Source organism: Cheilinus undulatus, linkage group 17, assembly GCF_018320785.1.
Source record: "Cheilinus undulatus linkage group 17, ASM1832078v1, whole genome shotgun sequence".
Taxonomy (NCBI): domain Eukaryota; kingdom Metazoa; phylum Chordata; class Actinopteri; order Labriformes; family Labridae; genus Cheilinus; species Cheilinus undulatus.
The window spans coordinates 13,733,084-13,752,227 of NC_054881.1; the positions used below are offsets into that span (position 1 = coordinate 13,733,084).

At 39.8% G+C, this 19,144-nt stretch overlaps 2 protein-coding genes across 3 annotated transcripts; one reads left to right on the plus strand and one right to left on the minus strand.

The window, feature by feature from the left end:
- The first annotated feature begins 4,421 nt into the window (after positions 1-4,421).
- On the plus strand, positions 4,422-11,232 carry rabepk (Rab9 effector protein with kelch motifs). Of its 2 annotated transcripts, none has more exons than XM_041811744.1 (8): positions 4,422-4,626; positions 4,901-5,023; positions 5,100-5,254; positions 5,752-5,907; positions 8,942-9,106; positions 10,314-10,463; positions 10,623-10,772; positions 10,922-11,232. In XM_041811744.1, exons 2-8 carry the CDS (start codon positions 4,971-4,973, stop codon positions 11,137-11,139), a joined length of 1,047 nt encoding a protein of 348 aa, XP_041667678.1. In that variant the 5' UTR covers positions 4,422-4,626; positions 4,901-4,970; the 3' UTR covers positions 11,140-11,232. The 2 variants fall into 2 exon arrangements, with proteins under 2 accessions (XP_041667678.1, XP_041667677.1); XM_041811743.1 differs by having other exon boundaries at positions 4,969-5,023.
- A 134-nt stretch (positions 11,233-11,366) lies between these two features.
- Positions 11,367-18,204, minus strand: LOC121525652 (endoplasmic reticulum chaperone BiP-like). Its single transcript, XM_041811742.1, has 9 exons — positions 17,940-18,204; positions 14,684-14,833; positions 14,319-14,550; positions 14,078-14,215; positions 13,883-13,995; positions 13,395-13,785; positions 13,049-13,286; positions 12,806-12,970; positions 11,367-12,706 (listed from the first exon to the last, which is right to left on the minus strand). The coding sequence occupies exons 2-9, from the start codon at positions 14,797-14,799 to the stop codon at positions 12,138-12,140; spliced, it is 1,962 nt and encodes a 653-aa protein (XP_041667676.1). The 5' UTR covers positions 14,800-14,833; positions 17,940-18,204; the 3' UTR covers positions 11,367-12,137.
- Positions 18,205-19,144: the final 940 nt, after the last annotated feature.

Below are 19,144 nucleotides of genomic sequence, written 5' to 3' on the forward strand. Positions count from 1 at the left end.
CGTCTTTAAATCACAGATTAAGTTCTCAGTGACTTTGTGTCGTAGAATCGATGGAACTAAGCCAGTGTTTTGGTTTTGTGGCAATAATCCAGATTACTTTTCAGCATGACTTAACGCACCTCTGGGTTAAATGTGACACAACACTGATAACTACAGCACATTGTTTTGACATCTTGCCCAGTGGCAGTGTACCAGTAACCCACAGATGAACCGCGCTGCTAAGCCTGATTACAAAACTGCCCGCCCACCAAGCAGGCACTCAAATCACGCTTTATTTAAGGTGGATGAAAAATTTACAGAGCCCAAATTCAGTATAGAAACTACTTCACACACATGTTCTACTACTTCTCACATGTTCACGAGAATAGCACGGCTATTTTGAACTGTCAAACACCATATCTCCTATTATCTGTTCCTCCTGTCCTTTCCTCAGGACTTAAAAAAGTCATAATCATTTTCCCTTTTCCTCTCATTCTGTCCCTTCACAAAAAGCCCCTGATTCATTTGGTGCTTATCAGCTATAGTGATGGGAAAAACAAAGGAGTTCTCTGAAACTCATACACTGCCTCCCTAAAGGGGAAGCAGGGCAGATAATGCTGCTGTGGCATGGCCTGGTCTATCTCTGACAAACTGAAGTCCAGCTTTGTCCCCTATGCAGAGTCAAAAAAAAAAAAAACCCTCTGGGACATTTATGTCCAAAATTTAACGGGCTATTAATAATCAATGATGCAGTCTCTGTGAAACACTTCATGTTACCAAAATAAAACAAATGTCTTATCTTTACAACAATATTTTAAATTCAGTTTTCAAGCTACAGTGTATTGTCTGCACTCAATGAGAACATAAACAAAGAAGTGGGTAAATGTTTAGCTGCTGGTTGAATTTGAATGCTTGATTTGAGGCTCACAATGGTCTACTAATGCTCTGTACTTTCTCACTGTTAAGGCTACAGAGCACTTTTCCTTTCTCCCTCCTTTTCTCCTTCTGTTGTCTTTAAGCTCTGCAGGAGTGTCTAGTGATAAGAATTATGCGCTTTATATGCTGACGATCTGCTTGAAAACTTCAGGTGAAGCAGACATAGTAGAGATTTCTGCCTTACTGCCTCTCCAACAGGGATGCTGTGCTTTTGCTGTGAAATTGTGTTTTGTTAGTTTAGTCCTTGGTCGATCTTTGTTTTATTAACTGGTAAGGATGCAGCAAAATCAGATTTTTGCTGATATTCGATATGCCGATATTCACAAAATAACTGGAGCTGATACCAATATTGATAATGAAATATAAATGCAGTTCAGACCTAAAACTCCAGTCCTTCAAAAGCACACCTTACTTTGCAAACTAATCTTAGTCACATAGGGCTGCCATAGTTGGAATATAGTGCTCACAACCAGAATAAAATATCTCCTCCTATTAGTCCATAATTTTAGTAAACTCAACACTTCCACATAGGGCAAAATGTTTGCGCTGGTCCCACTGACTTTGTCAGGGGGCCACATGTACTTTCTCCTGAGAGTATTTGCTTCTAGATAGTCAATATTACAAGCAACAAGTCTGATCAAAATCAAAGTGCCCTGAAGACAAATTGCATACCTTCTTGGACCTGTGTCCCAGACAGGTTCAGCCATGATAAGGAAGTGCACCCAAAGACAGTTTTTCCAGGTAGGGAAGTTTGAGGAAGGGGCAACATCAGGTGCAGCTATAAGAGGAAGGCAGAGGCGAGGGAGACTTCATTAAGATAGCTCAGATAAGGACAGGAGAGCGGAACATGTTCCCCCATAAGATGCATTTTTCAATTTATCCTCCAAGATTTGATGGGGGTTAGATGTAGAGGGAGGAGAGACGAGGACTGTGCAGAGATGTTCAGATTGCCATAGGAAACAGATGTACCATGACGACTTAAGTTCATGGCAGTCTCATCAATTAAGTGAGTCTCACACTACAAATACCTACTAAATAAATGCACACAAACAACTTGGCAGTCTTGTTTGTTGTCTGAGAATTCTTTCAGTGAAAAGGGAACTGAAGCATCTTAGAGGCATGCTTTTTCTTTTTGAACAAGGGTTAGTTTGTGCCAACTGCAAAATATGCCACAGTAAAAGAGAAGTTTTAACGATCTCAGAAGAACAAATTATCCTTCTCTTATTCAACACTTGCCAGAAGCTCCTCTTTCAGAAAATATTTGTCCTGCAGCGGTAGAAGAAACAGGGCACACTTGTCCTTGCTCAGTTATTCCCAGATTTCTTCTTTATTTCATGCACAGGGCAAATCATGTTAAGAAATTTTCATGGTTTTTACTACTTTTAGATGTAAGGTAACAAAGATGAGCAAGCCTAATCATAGATAAATGCTCTACTCATTCATTTTTACATGAATGATTCAATGCAAGGGTGTGACTGGACTTATGCAGATTTGTTCACTCAACTTCCATTGTGTCTGCAGGACTGCTGACTTTGCAGGAAGCTTAACATTTATGTGACTTTGTCGATGTATATTCCAATTAGACATTCTATCTTTATCGTCCATAATGGTCCATTAAGTATATCTGATTCTAGGTACATTATCCCGCTTACTCTAGCCGTCTTTTCCTGGCACAATGTTTTTAGTCAGTGGTTTAAAGAAATATCATTAAACTAAAAATACAATTATTTTAAATTGTTTTATAAAACTCTTTCACCGTTTTTATCCTTAATAGGATAGAATCACACTCTAAAGCAGTTGTCCTAATGTTTGTGTGAAACAGAACGCCTTTATAATAAATGTGAAGTGACTATACTATCTTAAGTATTAACCTTTCATCAGTCTAAAAAATATTTAGCTTCTGACAATGCATTGTTCTACTTGGAGCAAAGCCACAGCCAGGGCATACTTGAGAGAAACATCCAAGCAACACTTAAATGTTTCAAAGGCAAAACAATGGCTCCCCCTACTGGACTTATAATAAAATGCAGTTTAAAGTCTGCAGACGATGATAGTGTAACTGGAGGAATATTCCTCTAAATGTTAGTCCCCACAGGTAGTAAAAAAATATACCACATTACCAGCAAATAAACTTTATTATTCATATACGTTTGGATTTTTGAACAGTGGCTATGTGATGTGCATTCAGATCGTTCCATCAATTTCATATGTATAAAATTAATTTTATATTTCAGAGTCCATATTGAACAAGTAAATGTATTAATTACCCAAAAATTAATGATAACAAGCACCCATCCGTTTGTTTGCTGTTAAGTGGAGCTTCCTGAGTCAGCACCGATATCCCTGGAGTTTGCTGAGTTGAGTAGTTGCCTAGTCCTGTCAAAGGAACAACTTAACATTACATGCCTAATTTGATGATATTTTGATATAATTATATTCTAATGTCTTATTTTTTCTTCATGTTGTGTTTTTAATGTTCTTGGTTTTATAAATATATAAATATATAATATAAATATATATGTCACTATTTGACTTTTTACTTATCTGAGATTCAGTCTTTTTTTTTTTTTTTTTTTATTTACTTAAATTGCTTTTTTTTCATTTTGTCCATAAGTCATTTTGGGCTTGAACATTAGTTTGCTTACCTGAGTCTAAGCATTTTCTCTTTTGCGAAGCCATGCACCACAGTCTTGTAAAATGCTTATTCAATCAAACAAAAAGAGGCGAAGAAGGGGAAAAAAAACAGAAGTATTTACCTGCGACCTGAAAAGAACTTTCACGCCGAGATTTTCATAAGTATTAAAAATTTGCACTGAAAAAACTAATATTCCAGCCAGAAGTAACGCTCTATGTTCCTCCCCTTAAAAAAGATAACTCGAAATTCTTCAATGTTACTGCAATGAGTAGCTATACTTAAGGTATAAGTGACATAAATGCAGATAAATGGACGTTAACAAACGCCAATAACGTCAACGGATAAATGCCATGTTGTGCCACCATCCCTGTCACATTAAGCTAGTTTTATCATAGTAAAAATGCACTTTTTATTATTCTTTACGTGAAATAAGCACATTTTCTTCACTGCTGGACAACTGCGCCTTGGAAATGTATTCATGTCACATAATGATATCAGACAACTATATTTCGAGAGGCCGTTTAAGCGTTTAACTTTCCGTCGAAATAAGATTATTAGCCTGGCCTGGGACTAGCAAAAACTTGGGTCTCGTGTTTCCCACAGCCCACCTCCTTACCTGAGGCAGTTGAAAGTATTGTTTCAAAACAAAAATAATGGTCTTCCATGGTCTGTGGAAGAAAATTTACTTATTTGATGGCTCTTGGTGAGTTAAAGTTACAATTCATGGAAAATAATACAGAAAAAAGGTTGAAGCTCGTGACAATAATTGGGCAGTTTGGCCCGTCAGCGTCAGGCAGAACTTCTCAATGCGCACGCGCTTTAGAAACTATAGCGACTACGTTTGTAACGTACATCAACAAACGCAGTCATCGTCACATTATACGTACTGGTTTTAACGTAGTTGGAGTCGTGTTTGGGTCGGTTTGGATGAGTGCTTGTGCTAATTTTATCGATTCACTTAGCTATTTGCCGCTTTCAGTAAAGCATTATTAGACAGTGGTGCAATAGAACAGCACCTTCTACTCAAAATACTGGGATAAGCGGTCTCTTTTTCACCCGGAAGAGCAGCTCAGTAGGTAGGAAGCTCTTCACATGCTCATCTGAGTTAGCAAGTAGCAACTTAATAACGCTTTGTGTGTTCTTAACTCATTGACATAGTAGTTAATTGAAGCTACATTGCGGAGGGGATTTTCACGACTGTGTTTTAAACGCGACTCTTTGCCAGCTAATTACAAGAAACTATAGCGACTACAGACACTCATAGATACTTGGATTGCTTCGATTGTAGCTTTCACGTAAATGCTTCTGTGAATACCACTAACTTACGACTATGCGATCAAATGAATGTAGTATGAAAATGACAATGACAGCAGGAGCATAGAAAACACGAAACCGGGTTCTCTCATCATTTTTGACAGCCATGGAGTTACTTCCTGTGCTTGACCCAGTAGATAAGCCAAAAGGAGGACTATGGTGAGTAAAGTCAGTTTATATACTTGCTCTTGGATATGAAGATACAAAATTCTTGCTGAACTTGTCTTGTCCGCAGGTATTCTCTGATACCCAGAGGAAGTGCTCCAGGTGTTAGTGTGGGTCACACCTGCACCTATATCCCATCTGAAGATGAAGGAAAAGGCAGAATCCTGATTGTTGGAGGAGCAAACCCAAGTGGCAGTTTCTCACATTCAGATATCATAAATCTAGGTAAAAGGACCAATCTGTGCAGAAATGATATGGTTACTGGCAATTTACAAAGCATATGCAGATATGGAGCTATCCTTCTTTGCTTTCACTGTGGAGAAGAATTCACATATGTACTTTTGTGGATACAGTTCACTGATTGAAAATTTGTTCAGGAAGCTAATAAAGTAAAATTAAAACAAATTTAACCTAGGCAAGGTAGGTGTATGATCTATTTGTCATATAACCCAAGATTATTGCTCATGCAAATTTAATTGGATGAAATTTAATTTACAAAGTAAGATTGGGAGTTCAATGAGGGGAGATGCAAGCATTGTGCAAAGTGTCACTTGTCATGTCAAAATATTGCTTAACACTTTTCTTCACATTTTTCTACCTGAAACTCAATTTAGAAAAAACCCACTTTGCTTGTCGTTTGTTGTGCACTTTGCAGTGTTAACTGTGTGATTTATAATTGATTTCATTAGTGTTTTTTATTTTTGCCTCTCTGACTCACCTAGATAACCACGAATGGGACATCCCAGAATGGGAAGGCTTGGAGCCACGTTATGAACACTGCTGCTTTGTGCCAGAAAGCTGCCCTCAGAGCTTGTGGGTGTTTGGAGGGGCACAGCAGAGTGGCAATCGCAACTGTATACAGAATTTACAGCTAACAGGTAATCATCTATTCAAGTTCATCTAAGAATCTCTCATTTTTATTTGTAAAATGTGCTCAGATTGTTCAGAGTTTAATCAGTCAACAGTACTTTGATTTTTTTTTTCTAAATTTGTTTGGGAATTGATCTGGGCTTTCTGAAGACACATGGAGTAGTCAACCTGTTGGAAAAATTAGACAGCCAGTGGGGTCAGAAAGCTTAATCCTCTGGTTTATTAAACCCAGTGTGGAACAAGTATGAAATGGAAATCTGGGGTTCCTCCCCCAAGAAATGTCAAGCATCCAACACATGATTCCCCACAATCTGGTAAATATAAAAGCAACAGTCTAGGGTGGGAATTCAGTTATGAAAAAGGAAAACACAAAGTTATCAACTTATTATTAACAAAAGGTGACAAGATTTGATTATTTACATTTTTATTATGATGTTGGAAACCAGGGTTTTAATGTAAAAGACAAATCATATTATTTAATTATGTTTACCTCTTTTAACACTTGATTTATAAACTCTGAGTTGGAAACCTAAGTCACAAACCTTAAATAACAACAAAATAAAACTGTTGATGATTCTACCATAAAAAAAAGAGGATTAGGTCTATGTTTATGTAACAAAGAGACATTTTAATCCAAAATTACTTGTTTTTAAAGATAATACACAGTTACAATGAGTTAAAAATGTACAAGAAAATAAATCACAGCTTGGTAGCAAACAATGTATTCAGTCAGCAGCAGGAAAAAAGTAGCTGGCTGTAATTAGGTAATTAATTGTCAGCTGGTGCTTGTGGAAATCCCTGAATTAATGCCAGATTAAAAAAATGGCAAGCAAGGCTTATTTTAATCTTACTCTGCCTTTTGTACAAATTTGTCATAGATCTTGGTATTCTCCTTAAATATTTTCATCTTTTTTTGCTAATTACCAGGAATAAATTTCCTTTACTTGTTCAATATGCACTCTGAAATATAAGATTGTTTTTATATGTATGAAATTGGCAGAATAATCTGAATGCACATAGCCACTTTTCAAAAATTCAAACATATATGAATAATAAGGTTTATTTGAAAGTCTGATTTTGTAGGTTTTTCACTTATTTTGTGTTTATTTTCATTATCCCTAAAAGCCATCCCAGATTCCTCTTCTACTCCCCCAAAGACGAAAACAAAAAGCTGCTTTCTTCCAGGGCAAAATTGAATGTACAGACCTACACTAAGTATTATAAAGGCACCATAAACGTGAATAAACAAAATCTTTTATCTAATCCAGTACTTCTAAAACCTAAAGTGTTGATGATTTTACTGAAACTTGGCAAATATGCAAGAAGAATTTGGCCCCGATAAAGAAATTAAGTTAAAAGGGAATAAAAAACAAAGTAAACATTTATTTCTTCCTTGTTTGGGAAAAACTCTAACTTTTAAGTTCATAGTACTTGTGCTAAGAAATATACAACACATAATTTCAGTTCTGACATACACCGTATTGCCAAAAGTATTCGCTCACCTGCTCTGACTCCCATATGAACTTAAGTGACATTCCATTCTTAATCCATAGGGTTTAATATGACGTCGGCCACCCTTTGCAGCTATAACAGCTTCAACTCTTCTGGGAAAACTTTCCACAAGGTTTAGGAGTGTGTTTTGGGGATTTTTGAACATTCTTCCAGAAGCGCATTTGTGAGGTCACACGCTGATGTTGGATGAGAAGGCCTGGCACTCAGTCTCCGCTCTAATTCATCCCAAAGGTGTTCTATCAGGCCGAGGTCAGGACTCTGTGCAGGCCAGTCAAGTTCATCCACACCAAACTCTCATCCTTGTCTTTATGGACCTTGCTTTGTGCACTGGTGCACAGTCATGTTGGAACAGGAAGGGGCTATCCCCAAACTGTTCCCACAAAGTTGGGAGTATGGAATTGTCCAAAATCTCTTGGTATGCTGAAGCATTCAGAGTTCCTTTCACTGGAACTAAGGGGCCAAGCCCAGTTCCTGGAAAACAACTCCACACCATAATCCCCCCTCCACCAAACTTTACACTTGGCACAATGCAGTCAGACGAAGTACCGTTCTCCTGGCAACCGCCAAACCCAGACTCGTCCGTTGGATTGCCAGATGGAGAAATGCGATTTATCACTCCAGAGAACGCGTCTCCACTGCTCTAGAGTCCAGTGGCAGCGTGCTTTACACCACTGCATCCAACTCTTTGCACTGCACTTGGTGATGTTTGGCTTGGGTGCAGCTGCTCAGCTATGGAAACCCATTTCATTAAGTTCTCTCTGCACTGTTCTTGAGCTAACCTGAAGGCCACATGAAGTTTGGAGGTCTGTAGCGATTGACTCTGCAGAAAGTTGCCGACCTCTACGCACTATGCGCCTCAGCATCAGCTGACCCCACTCCATCGTTTTAAGTGGCCTATCACTTCGTGGCTGAGTTGCTGTTGTTCCCAATCGCTTCCACTTTGTTATAATACCACTGACAGCTGACTGTGGACTATTTAGGCGCAAGGAAATTTCACGACTGGACTTGTTGCACAGGTGGCATCCTATCACAGTACCACGCTGGAATTCACTGAGCTCCTGAGAGCGACCCATTCTTTCACAAATGTTTGTAGAAACAGTGTGCATGCCTAGGTGCTTGATTTTATACACCTTTGGCCATGGAAGTGATTGGAACACCCATTTTATTTATTTGGATGGGTGAGTGAATACGTTTGGCAATATAGTGTATATAAACATAGTAAATATCAAGAGACTGAAGTCCACAGTCAGAAATCTCCTCTTTTTCTGCTATGGATCTGCATCTTTACACAAAAAGAGCTAATAAACGGTTTTGTATGAAAGTAGCAGTCAGACGTACTAGAAAAAATTCAGACTCTGCCCTCCCTCATAAAATGATTTTGATCTTTCAAGTGTAGAGAATAAGTCTATAAACGTTACAGCTTCACTTTGTTTTTAATTGTGTCCAGTTTAGTTGCCGTCGTCTGAATATGCTGACTGATGTTGTAGTTTGTAACGATTTATTTCTGTGAACTTATTTCTGTGTCACCAGACAGTGATTCTTGCTGGAAAAGTGTATCAGTGAATGGCAAGCCCCCCAGTCCCAGGACATATCACACCAACTCGGCCTGCCTCGGGGACAGACTTTATGTCTTTTCTGGTGGGGAAGCAGGAGCTGCACCGGTCTCAGACCCAGCACTTCATATATTTGATACAGGTTTGTGCTGACTTTATCAGTTGATCAATAGAGTTCTGTCATGCAGTGCTCTACAATGGTACAAGCATTGATTCTGTGTTAGATAATAATGGACAGAATGCTTCAGCCGGTGAAAAAAAAAACTTGTAGAGCACTGAATCTCTGTACCACATGTGTAACTTCCTCCAAGGACACACTGTAAGCACAACCCAGGCTAAATTAAATGTGTTCTATACTGTAGTCTCTATTAACTTCTCAGAAAACACAAACACCTCAGCCACTTGTGCATACATGCAGACAGCCACAGAGCTTATCAGAAAAGTTTGGATATATGCAAGTAAAAGAAAATCAAAGAGTGAAGGCTGGGTTCAATATTTAAATACATTTTCTTTTTATTTTAGGAAAAGCTGTCAATAAATGATAAAATAACTAGATCTGAAAGGTGATGGTAAAAAACTACACATATTTTGTTGCTATTTAAAGGTGCTTTACATTTAATACATGCAAAAATCATGTGGACCCCAATAATTAACTGAGTTTTTGGATATTATACGTTACGTTATTTGTTTTTATAACATATTTTGGAATATTCCACATACATAACTGTATATCCATACTATAGTTTATATGTATATGTAACAGAATGCATATGTGTATACTGTTTTTAACCTGATTTTTCATCTTTTTTTGGACCAGTGTTGCTGTGTAATTGCTACTATACAAGAATTTGTATTTATAGTGCAACGTTTTATCTTTTTTTTATTCTTAATGCACATTTGCAGAGAAACTTGCGTATCTAGACTGTGAAAAATACTGGAAAAACCCTTAGTCAGCCATTGGGTTTCTGATGAGGGGTTTTTGAGTCCAAGCCGGGCATTTTGAATACACCATCTATAACTAATTTTAGATCAACCTGGTAACAAAGAGGAGAAGCAGAAGTGGTAAACATCGTGCCAGCTTGCAGTTCTATCAGCCATTCCTCTAATTATGCATAACTCAATGCACCCTAAAGGCGTTAACCATTCTGGTCAAAATATTTTTTGCCTGGATTTTTTGCAGTTTCAGTGCTGTATATTTTGTATTCAAGTCCTGCTTTTCTTGTTCTGTGTTGTAAATATCACGTTACTACTGCTACAGTCATCTTAATTTCCTCCAGGTGTCACTGAAGTAATCTAGCTGTTGACAATAGTAACTGAACATGAAATAACCTTTATGTTTTTTCCCACAGTGTCTTCCGCCTGGTCCCAACCAGAAACTCAAGGCAAACAGCCACCAGCCAGACATGGCCACGTTATCGTAGCAGCAGGTCCAAAGATCTACATTCACGGAGGCATGGCTGGGGAAAAATTCTACAACGATATGTACTCTCTTGATACAAGTAAGCCAGATAGGTATCTCCTGGATCAGAACAATGTATATCTACTTCCCAGCTTTCTCACATCTTAGATAATACTAGACAAAATGAAGAGCCTCAGAACTTGATCATTTCAAGAGGTTTTTTGCTTGAAAATAAAAACAAGGTGTCTTTCGTTCAAAGGAAACATGAAGTGGGAGAAGGTGCAGACCAAAGGAGACATCCCACCAGGAGTAGCAGCCCATTCAGCTGTGGCGCTGGGCAAGAACATCTACATATTTGGGGGGATGACTGCAGATGGAGCAGGCAACTCCATGTACAGATTCAACACAGGTACCTAATATTTAAGAAATCTATCACTTTATTTGTAGCTTTTTCTGTATAAATACATGCATTACTGTTTTTAGAAATGTTAAGGAGCACTTTACTCATTAAATATTAGCCTTAAAGTTTACCCTCCATTGTTATTCCCATTTTTGCAGACAAGAGTCGATGGGCCCTAAAGAAGTTTGAAGGTGATTTGCCCCCCAACCGTCTGGACCACTCCATGTGTTTACTGCCTTGGAAGATGTGTAAGGAAAACAAAGAGCAATCTGGAAACCCAGCAGCATCAGAGACAATATATTTAGCCTTTGTATTTGGAGGGATGGACACCCAGGGTGTCATTCATAATGACTGTGTTGTTACAGTGGTTACATGATGGAACATTTTTCAAAACACTCATGCATTGAAGATGCTTTTTTTTTTACCATTAATGAAGATCAGAGCTGAAGAATAAATCTTTGTGATACAAGACAAGGCTGCAGATATAATTCAAATTGAGTGAAAGTGAGAGTGAATGCAAGGACGGACAACCAAGTTGCATTTTGTATCAAACATTTATTTCAATGTCTTTCCAGAAGTACAATGATCAGATTCAATAAATAACTTTTAGCCTTGCCTGTGGACATAATGAGCCCTTAATCCCACAGACTGGCTGAATCTCAAACTCCTCCCTAAACCCTGAGCTCACATTGACTTAACTGACTGCACCTGGAAAGTGATTGAATGAGTGAGGCTGCAAGGGCTCGAAGTGGTAGAAACAAGAATAGGACAGCCCGTTGTTTTTTTTTATTGACAGCTGGCATCTTGCAGAGCTTAAAACAAAGATAAAACAAAGAACAACAAAGAAGGCTGTTTTATATAATATACTTACAGGAAAAATACTTCTTTTTTTTTTTTTTGCAACATCCACCCCATTTTGCACCTTCCATATTTATTGTTTACAATTTCGCTCTTTTCACTTTACTTTTGTAGCGTTTACCAGCGGACAATCTCTGTCATACGTCACAATGCAATGAACTGTGGGTAATTCCCTCACACTAAGTCTGCAGCAATGCCCACTCACGGAAAGGGTGCATGAAGGGCTCAAAAAGTCAGCGAGAGATCCCTCACACACTTTATGATTTGACAGTGCCTGAGAACAGCAGCAGCAAGCCTCATATCCAGGCTGACAATTATCTCTGCCTTCCAGCGAAGAGAACACCTCTCACACACTGAAACTTTTTTGAAAGTCTTTCAGGGGATTCGGTATGGATGCTTGTTAGCGCCACCCCTTGTCAACCGTTCCTCTCACTATTTGAGTCCCATCAGTTCAATATGTACATCTAGGTGCCACTACCAGAGGCAAGGGGCAACAAATGTCGACAGCAGACCTGCCTACAACTCATCCTTCTCATCTTGCTCGGTTTCTGCGCCCTCTGGTGGTGGTCCTCCTGCACTACCGTAAAGCTTGCTAATGATGGGTTGGACCACCTCTTCAAGCTCCTTCTTCTTGGCCTGGAAGTCCTCCAGCTCAGCCTCCTGGTGTGACTCCATCCACTCAATCTTCTCCTCCGCTGCCTTCTCAATTGCTTCCTTGTCCTCATCTGACAGCTTGCCACCCAGCTTCTCCTTGTCACCAATCTGGTTCTTCAGTGAGTAAGCGTAGCTTTCAAGCTCGTTACGGGCATCAATTCTCTCCTTCAGCTTCTTGTCTTCATCGGCGAAGCGCTTAGCATCGTTCACCATGCGCTCAATGTCCTCTGGCGTCAGGCGATCCTGGTCATTTGTGATGGTGATCTTGTTCTTGTTGCCCGTGCCTTTGTCCTCAGCTGTGACACGCAAGATACCGTTGACATTGATCTCAAAGGTGACTTCGATCTGTGGTACGCCACGAGGGGCAGGAGGGATGCCAGTCAGATCGAATGTGCCCAGCAGATGGTTGTTTTTTGTCAGTGGACGCTCACCTAGAAACAGAATCCATAATTAAACATGCAAGTTTTTCATTTTTGCTCTGAACTCAAAGAAATGAAGTTGATCTACATTTAAATAGTGTTTTTGCTTACCTTCATAAACCTTTATGGTGACAGTAGGCTGGTTATCAGAGGCTGTAGAGAAGATCTGAGATTTCTTAGCAGGCACCACAGTGTTCCTGGGGATCAGTTTGGTCATCACTCCTCCAACGGTCTCAATACCAAGAGTCAGGGGGCACACATCCAGAATAACAACTCCTGAAAGAGAGCAAAATGTTTAGTAAACCAATCAAAAGCTAGTTACAGTAAACACTGTGTGAGAGGAAGATGACCTACCAGGGTCCTCCTCTCCAGAAAGCACTCCAGCCTGCACAGCAGCTCCATAAGCCACAGCCTCATCAGGGTTAATACCCCTGGAGGGCTCTTTGCCATTGAAGAACTCTTTCACCAGCTGCTGGATTTTGGGGATACGGGTGGAGCCTCCAACCAGAACAATCTCATTAATATCAGACTTCTTCAGGTCAGCATCTTCCAGCACCTTCTGGACAGGCTTCATGGTGGAACGGAACAGGTCCTGTTATAAAAGAAAGATCAAAAGGTTAAAAGATATTTTTATAAATTCAGGTTTAAATTGTGTTCAAGTCACTGTTTTGATAGCTTAGGATATAGTTTAATAGTTTACCATGTTGAGCTCTTCAAACTTGGCACGGGTCAGGGTCTCAGAGAAGTCTTCTCCCTCAAAGAAGGACTCGATCTCAATGCGAGCCTGGTGCTGGGCGGACAGTGCTCTCTTTGCCTTCTCAACCTCACGACGCAGCTTCTGCACAGCACGGTTGTCCTTGCGCACATCTTTGCCTGTCTTCTTCTTGTACAGCTTGATGAAGTGCTCCATGACGCGCTGGTCGAAGTCCTCACCTCCAAGATGGGTGTCACCGTTGGTTGCCACCACCTCAAACACACCATTGTCAATCGTCAGCAGGGAAACATCGAAGGTGCCACCACCCAGATCAAACACAAGAATGTTCTTCTCGCCGTCCCTCTTGTCCAGACCATAAGCAATGGCAGCAGCAGTTCTAAAGAATTGACATAATGAGATCAGGTTAATAATGAGTAGATGATAAAATTTCTTCTGTTTCCAAATACAACATACAATTACATTTTTACACTTACGGCTCATTGATGATTCTCATGACATTGAGGCCAGCGATGGTACCAGCATCCTTGGTTGCCTGACGCTGAGCATCATTGAAATAAGCAGGGACGGTGACCACAGCATGTGTTACCTGAGGAAGAGATTAAAACATTAGATGACAGTTCTACATTTTAAACTACAAGTTGTGTAATGTTTGAATTGTATGTTTTTACCTTCTTGCCCAGATAAGCTTCAGCAGTCTCCTTCATTTTAGTCAGCACCATGGCAGAGATCTCCTCAGGAGCAAATGTCTTCATCTGTCCACCACCAATGTCAACCTGAATGTGGGGCTTGTTCTTTTTCTCAGTCACCTAGAGAAAAAATTAATCAATTTAATATCTAGGGTGATTCTCAAGCGTTAGCCAACAACCTTGACACTCCATACCAATTACTTTTACAAGTTTGGAAACTTACCTTAAATGGCAGGTACTTGATGTCCTGCTGCACAGAGGATTCTCCCCATGTGTGCCCAATTAATCTCTTGGCATCAAAGACTGTGTTCTCAGGGTTGGAGGTCAGCTGATTCTTGGCAGCATCACCAATAAGACGCTCACCCTCACTGGTGAAAGCCACATATGATGGGGTGATGCGGTTACCCTGGTCGTTGGCAATGATCTCCACACGCCCATTCTTGAACACTCCGACACTGTAGGAAAAACACATTTTAGACGTAGCCCTATACAAAAGGCATCAAATTCCAAGTTTGAGCTATTTGTTAGAAGTTGCCCAGTTGCATTGTGACTTAATACAATAAAGACAGCTGTCATTGCTCCACTCACCATGAGTAGGTGGTCCCCAGGTCAATTCCAACCACAGTCCCAACACTGTCCTTCTTGTCGTCGTCATTGGCAAACACAGTGCCGGTCACCAGTAAAAGAACCCACAACAGCTTCATCTTTACTTTCTTTCAATCAGATCCACAGAGAAATCTAGAGAAGACATAACTCGTTAGAACAACGTGGCCTTACGCTCCTGACGTGTTATCCCCGCCTTCCTTGTTCACCATGTTAACAGGTAATGCTAATGCTAAATGTCATTTTCTAGAACTCAGACTCATGCAAGAGAAGTGTGGTCTTTTCCAATTAGATAAAAAAACCATCAACCGACTAAATCCGGAATGAACATGGGTCAATGGGTGGAGCTAAACTGTCTCCTTTCAGCGTTCACAACCCTGACTAGTTTTTTTCCCACCCGCTGGTGTTCTGTCATTTTTAGCTACCCATCAAAAATTGCTACCGTGTGGTTCTGCACATGCACCCTACGCCATCAGCGTCATGCCCATAAGGGTTAAGGTTAGGGTAGGGTCAGGGTAGTCGATAGACGTGTTTATTGGATAAAGCATCGGTAGCAAAATCTGACAGAACACTAGCTTAATCAGAATGAAAAATGCATCAAAATGACATCAAATGTACAGTCCCTGACAAAAGTCTTGTCCCATGAGGACATAGTAAGTTAAAATGGCATATAACTTTATTTCTAATCAATCGATTGTTAAAATAAATGTTTCATTTTAATGTCAAGGGCTTTCACATTAATAACTGGGTGCCAAACGAAACCGTCAAAAAGTGTCCTGATATTCACAGCTTGGTAAAGCCCATAACGTCTGTTTTTGCAAGGACAAAAGTCTTGTCCTGTCTTTAAATGATTCAACCAATCACAGATTAGAGCTTCACCTGTGACAAATACTGTAATTAACACATTCCCAGGTGTGTATAAAAATAACCCCAGCACACCAGTCCTTCATGTGAAGTGTAACCTGACCTCTGACAACATGCCAAAGATTCAACCACAGACCAAAGTGCTGATCATCAAGAACCTGAAGACCAGGTCTGCTCCTGAGGTGGCAGACATCTTTAATGTATCCAAACGTCAAGTGGAGAGGATAAGACAAAGATCTGAAGAAACTGGGGATGTTCATGACAAGCCCAGGTCAGGCAGACCCTGCAAGACAACTGTTCGAGAGGACTGTTTGTTGCTTCAGCAGTCCAGGGCCAGCCCATTTTCAACTGCAGCCGAACTACATGTGAATTTCTCACCAGAAACCCCTGTATCTACAAGAAAAGTTTGTTGAATTCTCTCACGCAGTGGTTTCCATGGCCGAATTAGTGCTCAAAAACCAGCATTAAACAGAAGACAACAAAAAAATCGTGTCACATTTGCCAAGGCCCACAGCTTGCAGAAAGGATGCACAGTGGAAAAGTGGCAGAAGGTTGATTTTTCTGATGAATCATCCAATGAACTGCATCCCAATCGACGTAAATGCTGTAGAAGACCTGTTGGAACCCGCATGGACCCAAGATTCACCCAGAAAACACTCAAGTTTGGTGGAGGAAAAATCATGGTTTGGGGTTACATCCAGTATGGGGGTGTGCGAGAGATCTGCAGAGTGCATGGCAACATCAACAGCCTGAAGTATCAAGAAATTCTTGCTGCCCATTACATTCCAAACCACAAGAGGGAGCAAATTCTGCAGCAGGATGGCGCTCCTTCTCATACTTCAGCATCCACGTTGAAGTTCCTGAAAGCAAAGAAGGTCAAGGTGCTCCAGGATTGGCCAGCCCAGTCACCAGACATGAATATTATTGAGCATGTCTGGGGTAAAATGAAGGAGGAGGCTTGGAAGATGAAACCAAAGAATCTTGAAGAACTCTGGGAGTCCTGCAAGACAGCTTTCTTTGCCATTCCATATGAAGTTATGTGAGTCATTGCCGAGACGTATGGATGCAGTCCTCCAAGCTCATGGGAGTCACACAAGATATTGTTTTTTGCAAGGTATCATGACTTTATGTTCTGATATTATTGTATCATGTTTGTGTATTTGACAAGACTTTTGTCCAAGTGAAATCTGACCCTTCTTTCCTACTTAAATGATAAAATTCAATGAATGATACAAAACTTTATTTTGGTATAATAAACATTATCTAGAGGGCTTTGCCTTTCATATAAGCCATTTCTGATTTCAGTTGGTCAACTACAAGTCAAGTTGTTATCTGTTGTTCCTACAACTTGGATAAGGTGCAAGACTTTTGTCAGGGACTGTAGGGTTGCCAACTTTTGTGCATAAAAATAAGGGATGCCCTGCACTCCTTGGGGCCACAGCCACCGTGGGCCATTGCCACATCTACTATTAATATTCTTTTTAGCTTTCTTGTGTAGGCCTACTAGTACTTAAAAAAAAACACTGATTTTAATCAGGTAATTTTTGAGAAAATTAGGCTTATTGTACTTTTGCCATATTACACAGCATTTAACGAAAACAAATGTTTAAAAAATGGTTATCCAAGCTTTTCATCACCATTCACCAGTTATTTTTCTTCTGTTTAAGTGAATTTTATTCAAAGACACTACACTTCTATATGAATACATTATTCTGTCAGTCTTCCTTCCCCTTTAAATCATAACTTAAAACAGCAATGTGAGGAGAGTTTGGACTGAAAAATTATCATATGTCAATTGTATATACCAAGATAGATCATTACATTTTTATAAATTTGAATGTAGGGATCAATAGGCAAGTACTTAAAACTTTTTGAAACTTTTACATTGACATGAAAAATACACAGGAATCTCTACTGACAGTTTTAGTCTGGGCAAAAATGACTAGGTTAAATATTTTTTTTCTCTAAGGACTGTTTGATTTATTAATAAATGCTGGTTCTTTCAGCTTAGCTAAACTTCTATCACAGTTGTTTTCTTCTCGGAAGGGACACATGGCATCCGAAGCCACGCCCACTGCTCATTCCTTCTCTGAGCTGAGTGGAGAGGCAGGCTGACAGACAGAAAAACCTCATGATTCATGACGTTTTTGACGATTCATGATGTCCCATGAATGGAACTCCCATCAAAAAGGGCTTTAAAAGCTGTTATTATCAGTCTCAGGGCATGTTTTGGTAAAAAAGAACCGTGACACCACCGTATGTCTCTTTTGAGTCCTGAATCTGTGTTACTCTCTGGAACCTTTTTGTACGTCTGTCAGCCCACGGTGCTCCACAGAAAACACTTGAAAGCACAAACTGCATATGGATCTGTATTCACGTTCACCGCTGCTGTCTGACCAAGTGTTTACTTCTCCCGTTCACTTCCGTGCGTCTATAACTGCTCCAGCTTCAAGTGCTCGAAGTATCAGCCCCGCTCCGTGTTTTGCAAAGAGATGACCCGCCTTCCTCTGCCTCTGATTGGCTCTAAGTCTTAGCTGACCAATCGAACTGACGAATGCAACGGGTATTAACCAACTACCGGTCTTCACGATGCCTCGAACAGCTTTTGCTTCTCACAGTAAAGCGTGTCTCTCCTGCTCGTCTTCTCTGTAGTCTTTGCTTTTTGAAGTGATGCTGAATGAACTGTGCTCTCTCTATATATAAGCCGTCACTTCTTCCCAATCGCGGAGGCGCGCGATTTGCTCAGCAGTAGCTCGTTGGAACGCGCTGATTGGTTACCCCCGGCATGCTGGCCGCTGCTGATTTGCACACATCGGTTCATGGCGACGTCACGGCTTTTAAACACCGTGCCGGTGTTTCATCAGATGAATTAGATTGTCTGAGCATTTCATCATATTTTGTATACTATGATAACTTGGGTCAGCATCCCCATTTTAAATGCAAGTAACCTACAATAGGTCAGTTTGCACATTTAATAGTGGCTTATTTTAATATGTCTTGTAACTCAACAGCATTTAGATTATGGATTTACTTAAATATTTGCACACTGAAAACTATTATAACAAATACTGATATAAAATAGTACAGTCTTTTATTACAAAAGTCCAAATAGGTCAACATGAGGTTGCCTTAGCAAACCCTTTCAATTATTCAGAATCATGATTTATTGTAGTTTTACAAAAATACTTCATCAGATGTCACATGTGTTTATGTTCATTTTAATACCCTCTCTTTTTGTTTAAGAAACCAGCTGTGATTTTTTTTAAAGACAGAAGTACCAGAATGAGGTCTTGCAAGAACAAATCTTCCAATTGGAATGAGACCCAAATACAAATAAGTTTATTTCAAGAATTTGTAGAATGAAGGGTTATTTTTCCTTTCTTTTCTATTATCAATTTTTTTATTCATCTTTCAAATAGTTCACAACAAAATTATTGACACATAATTAATATAAATAAGAAATACATGCATATTTCGAAATAAACTGTGTTAAGATGTTGAGTTGTCTCCTGTCTACAGGTTATAGCTAATGTCCCCAGTAAACTGAAGGGGGCTGCCAGCCTAGGGTCATGTCCCTGTAAC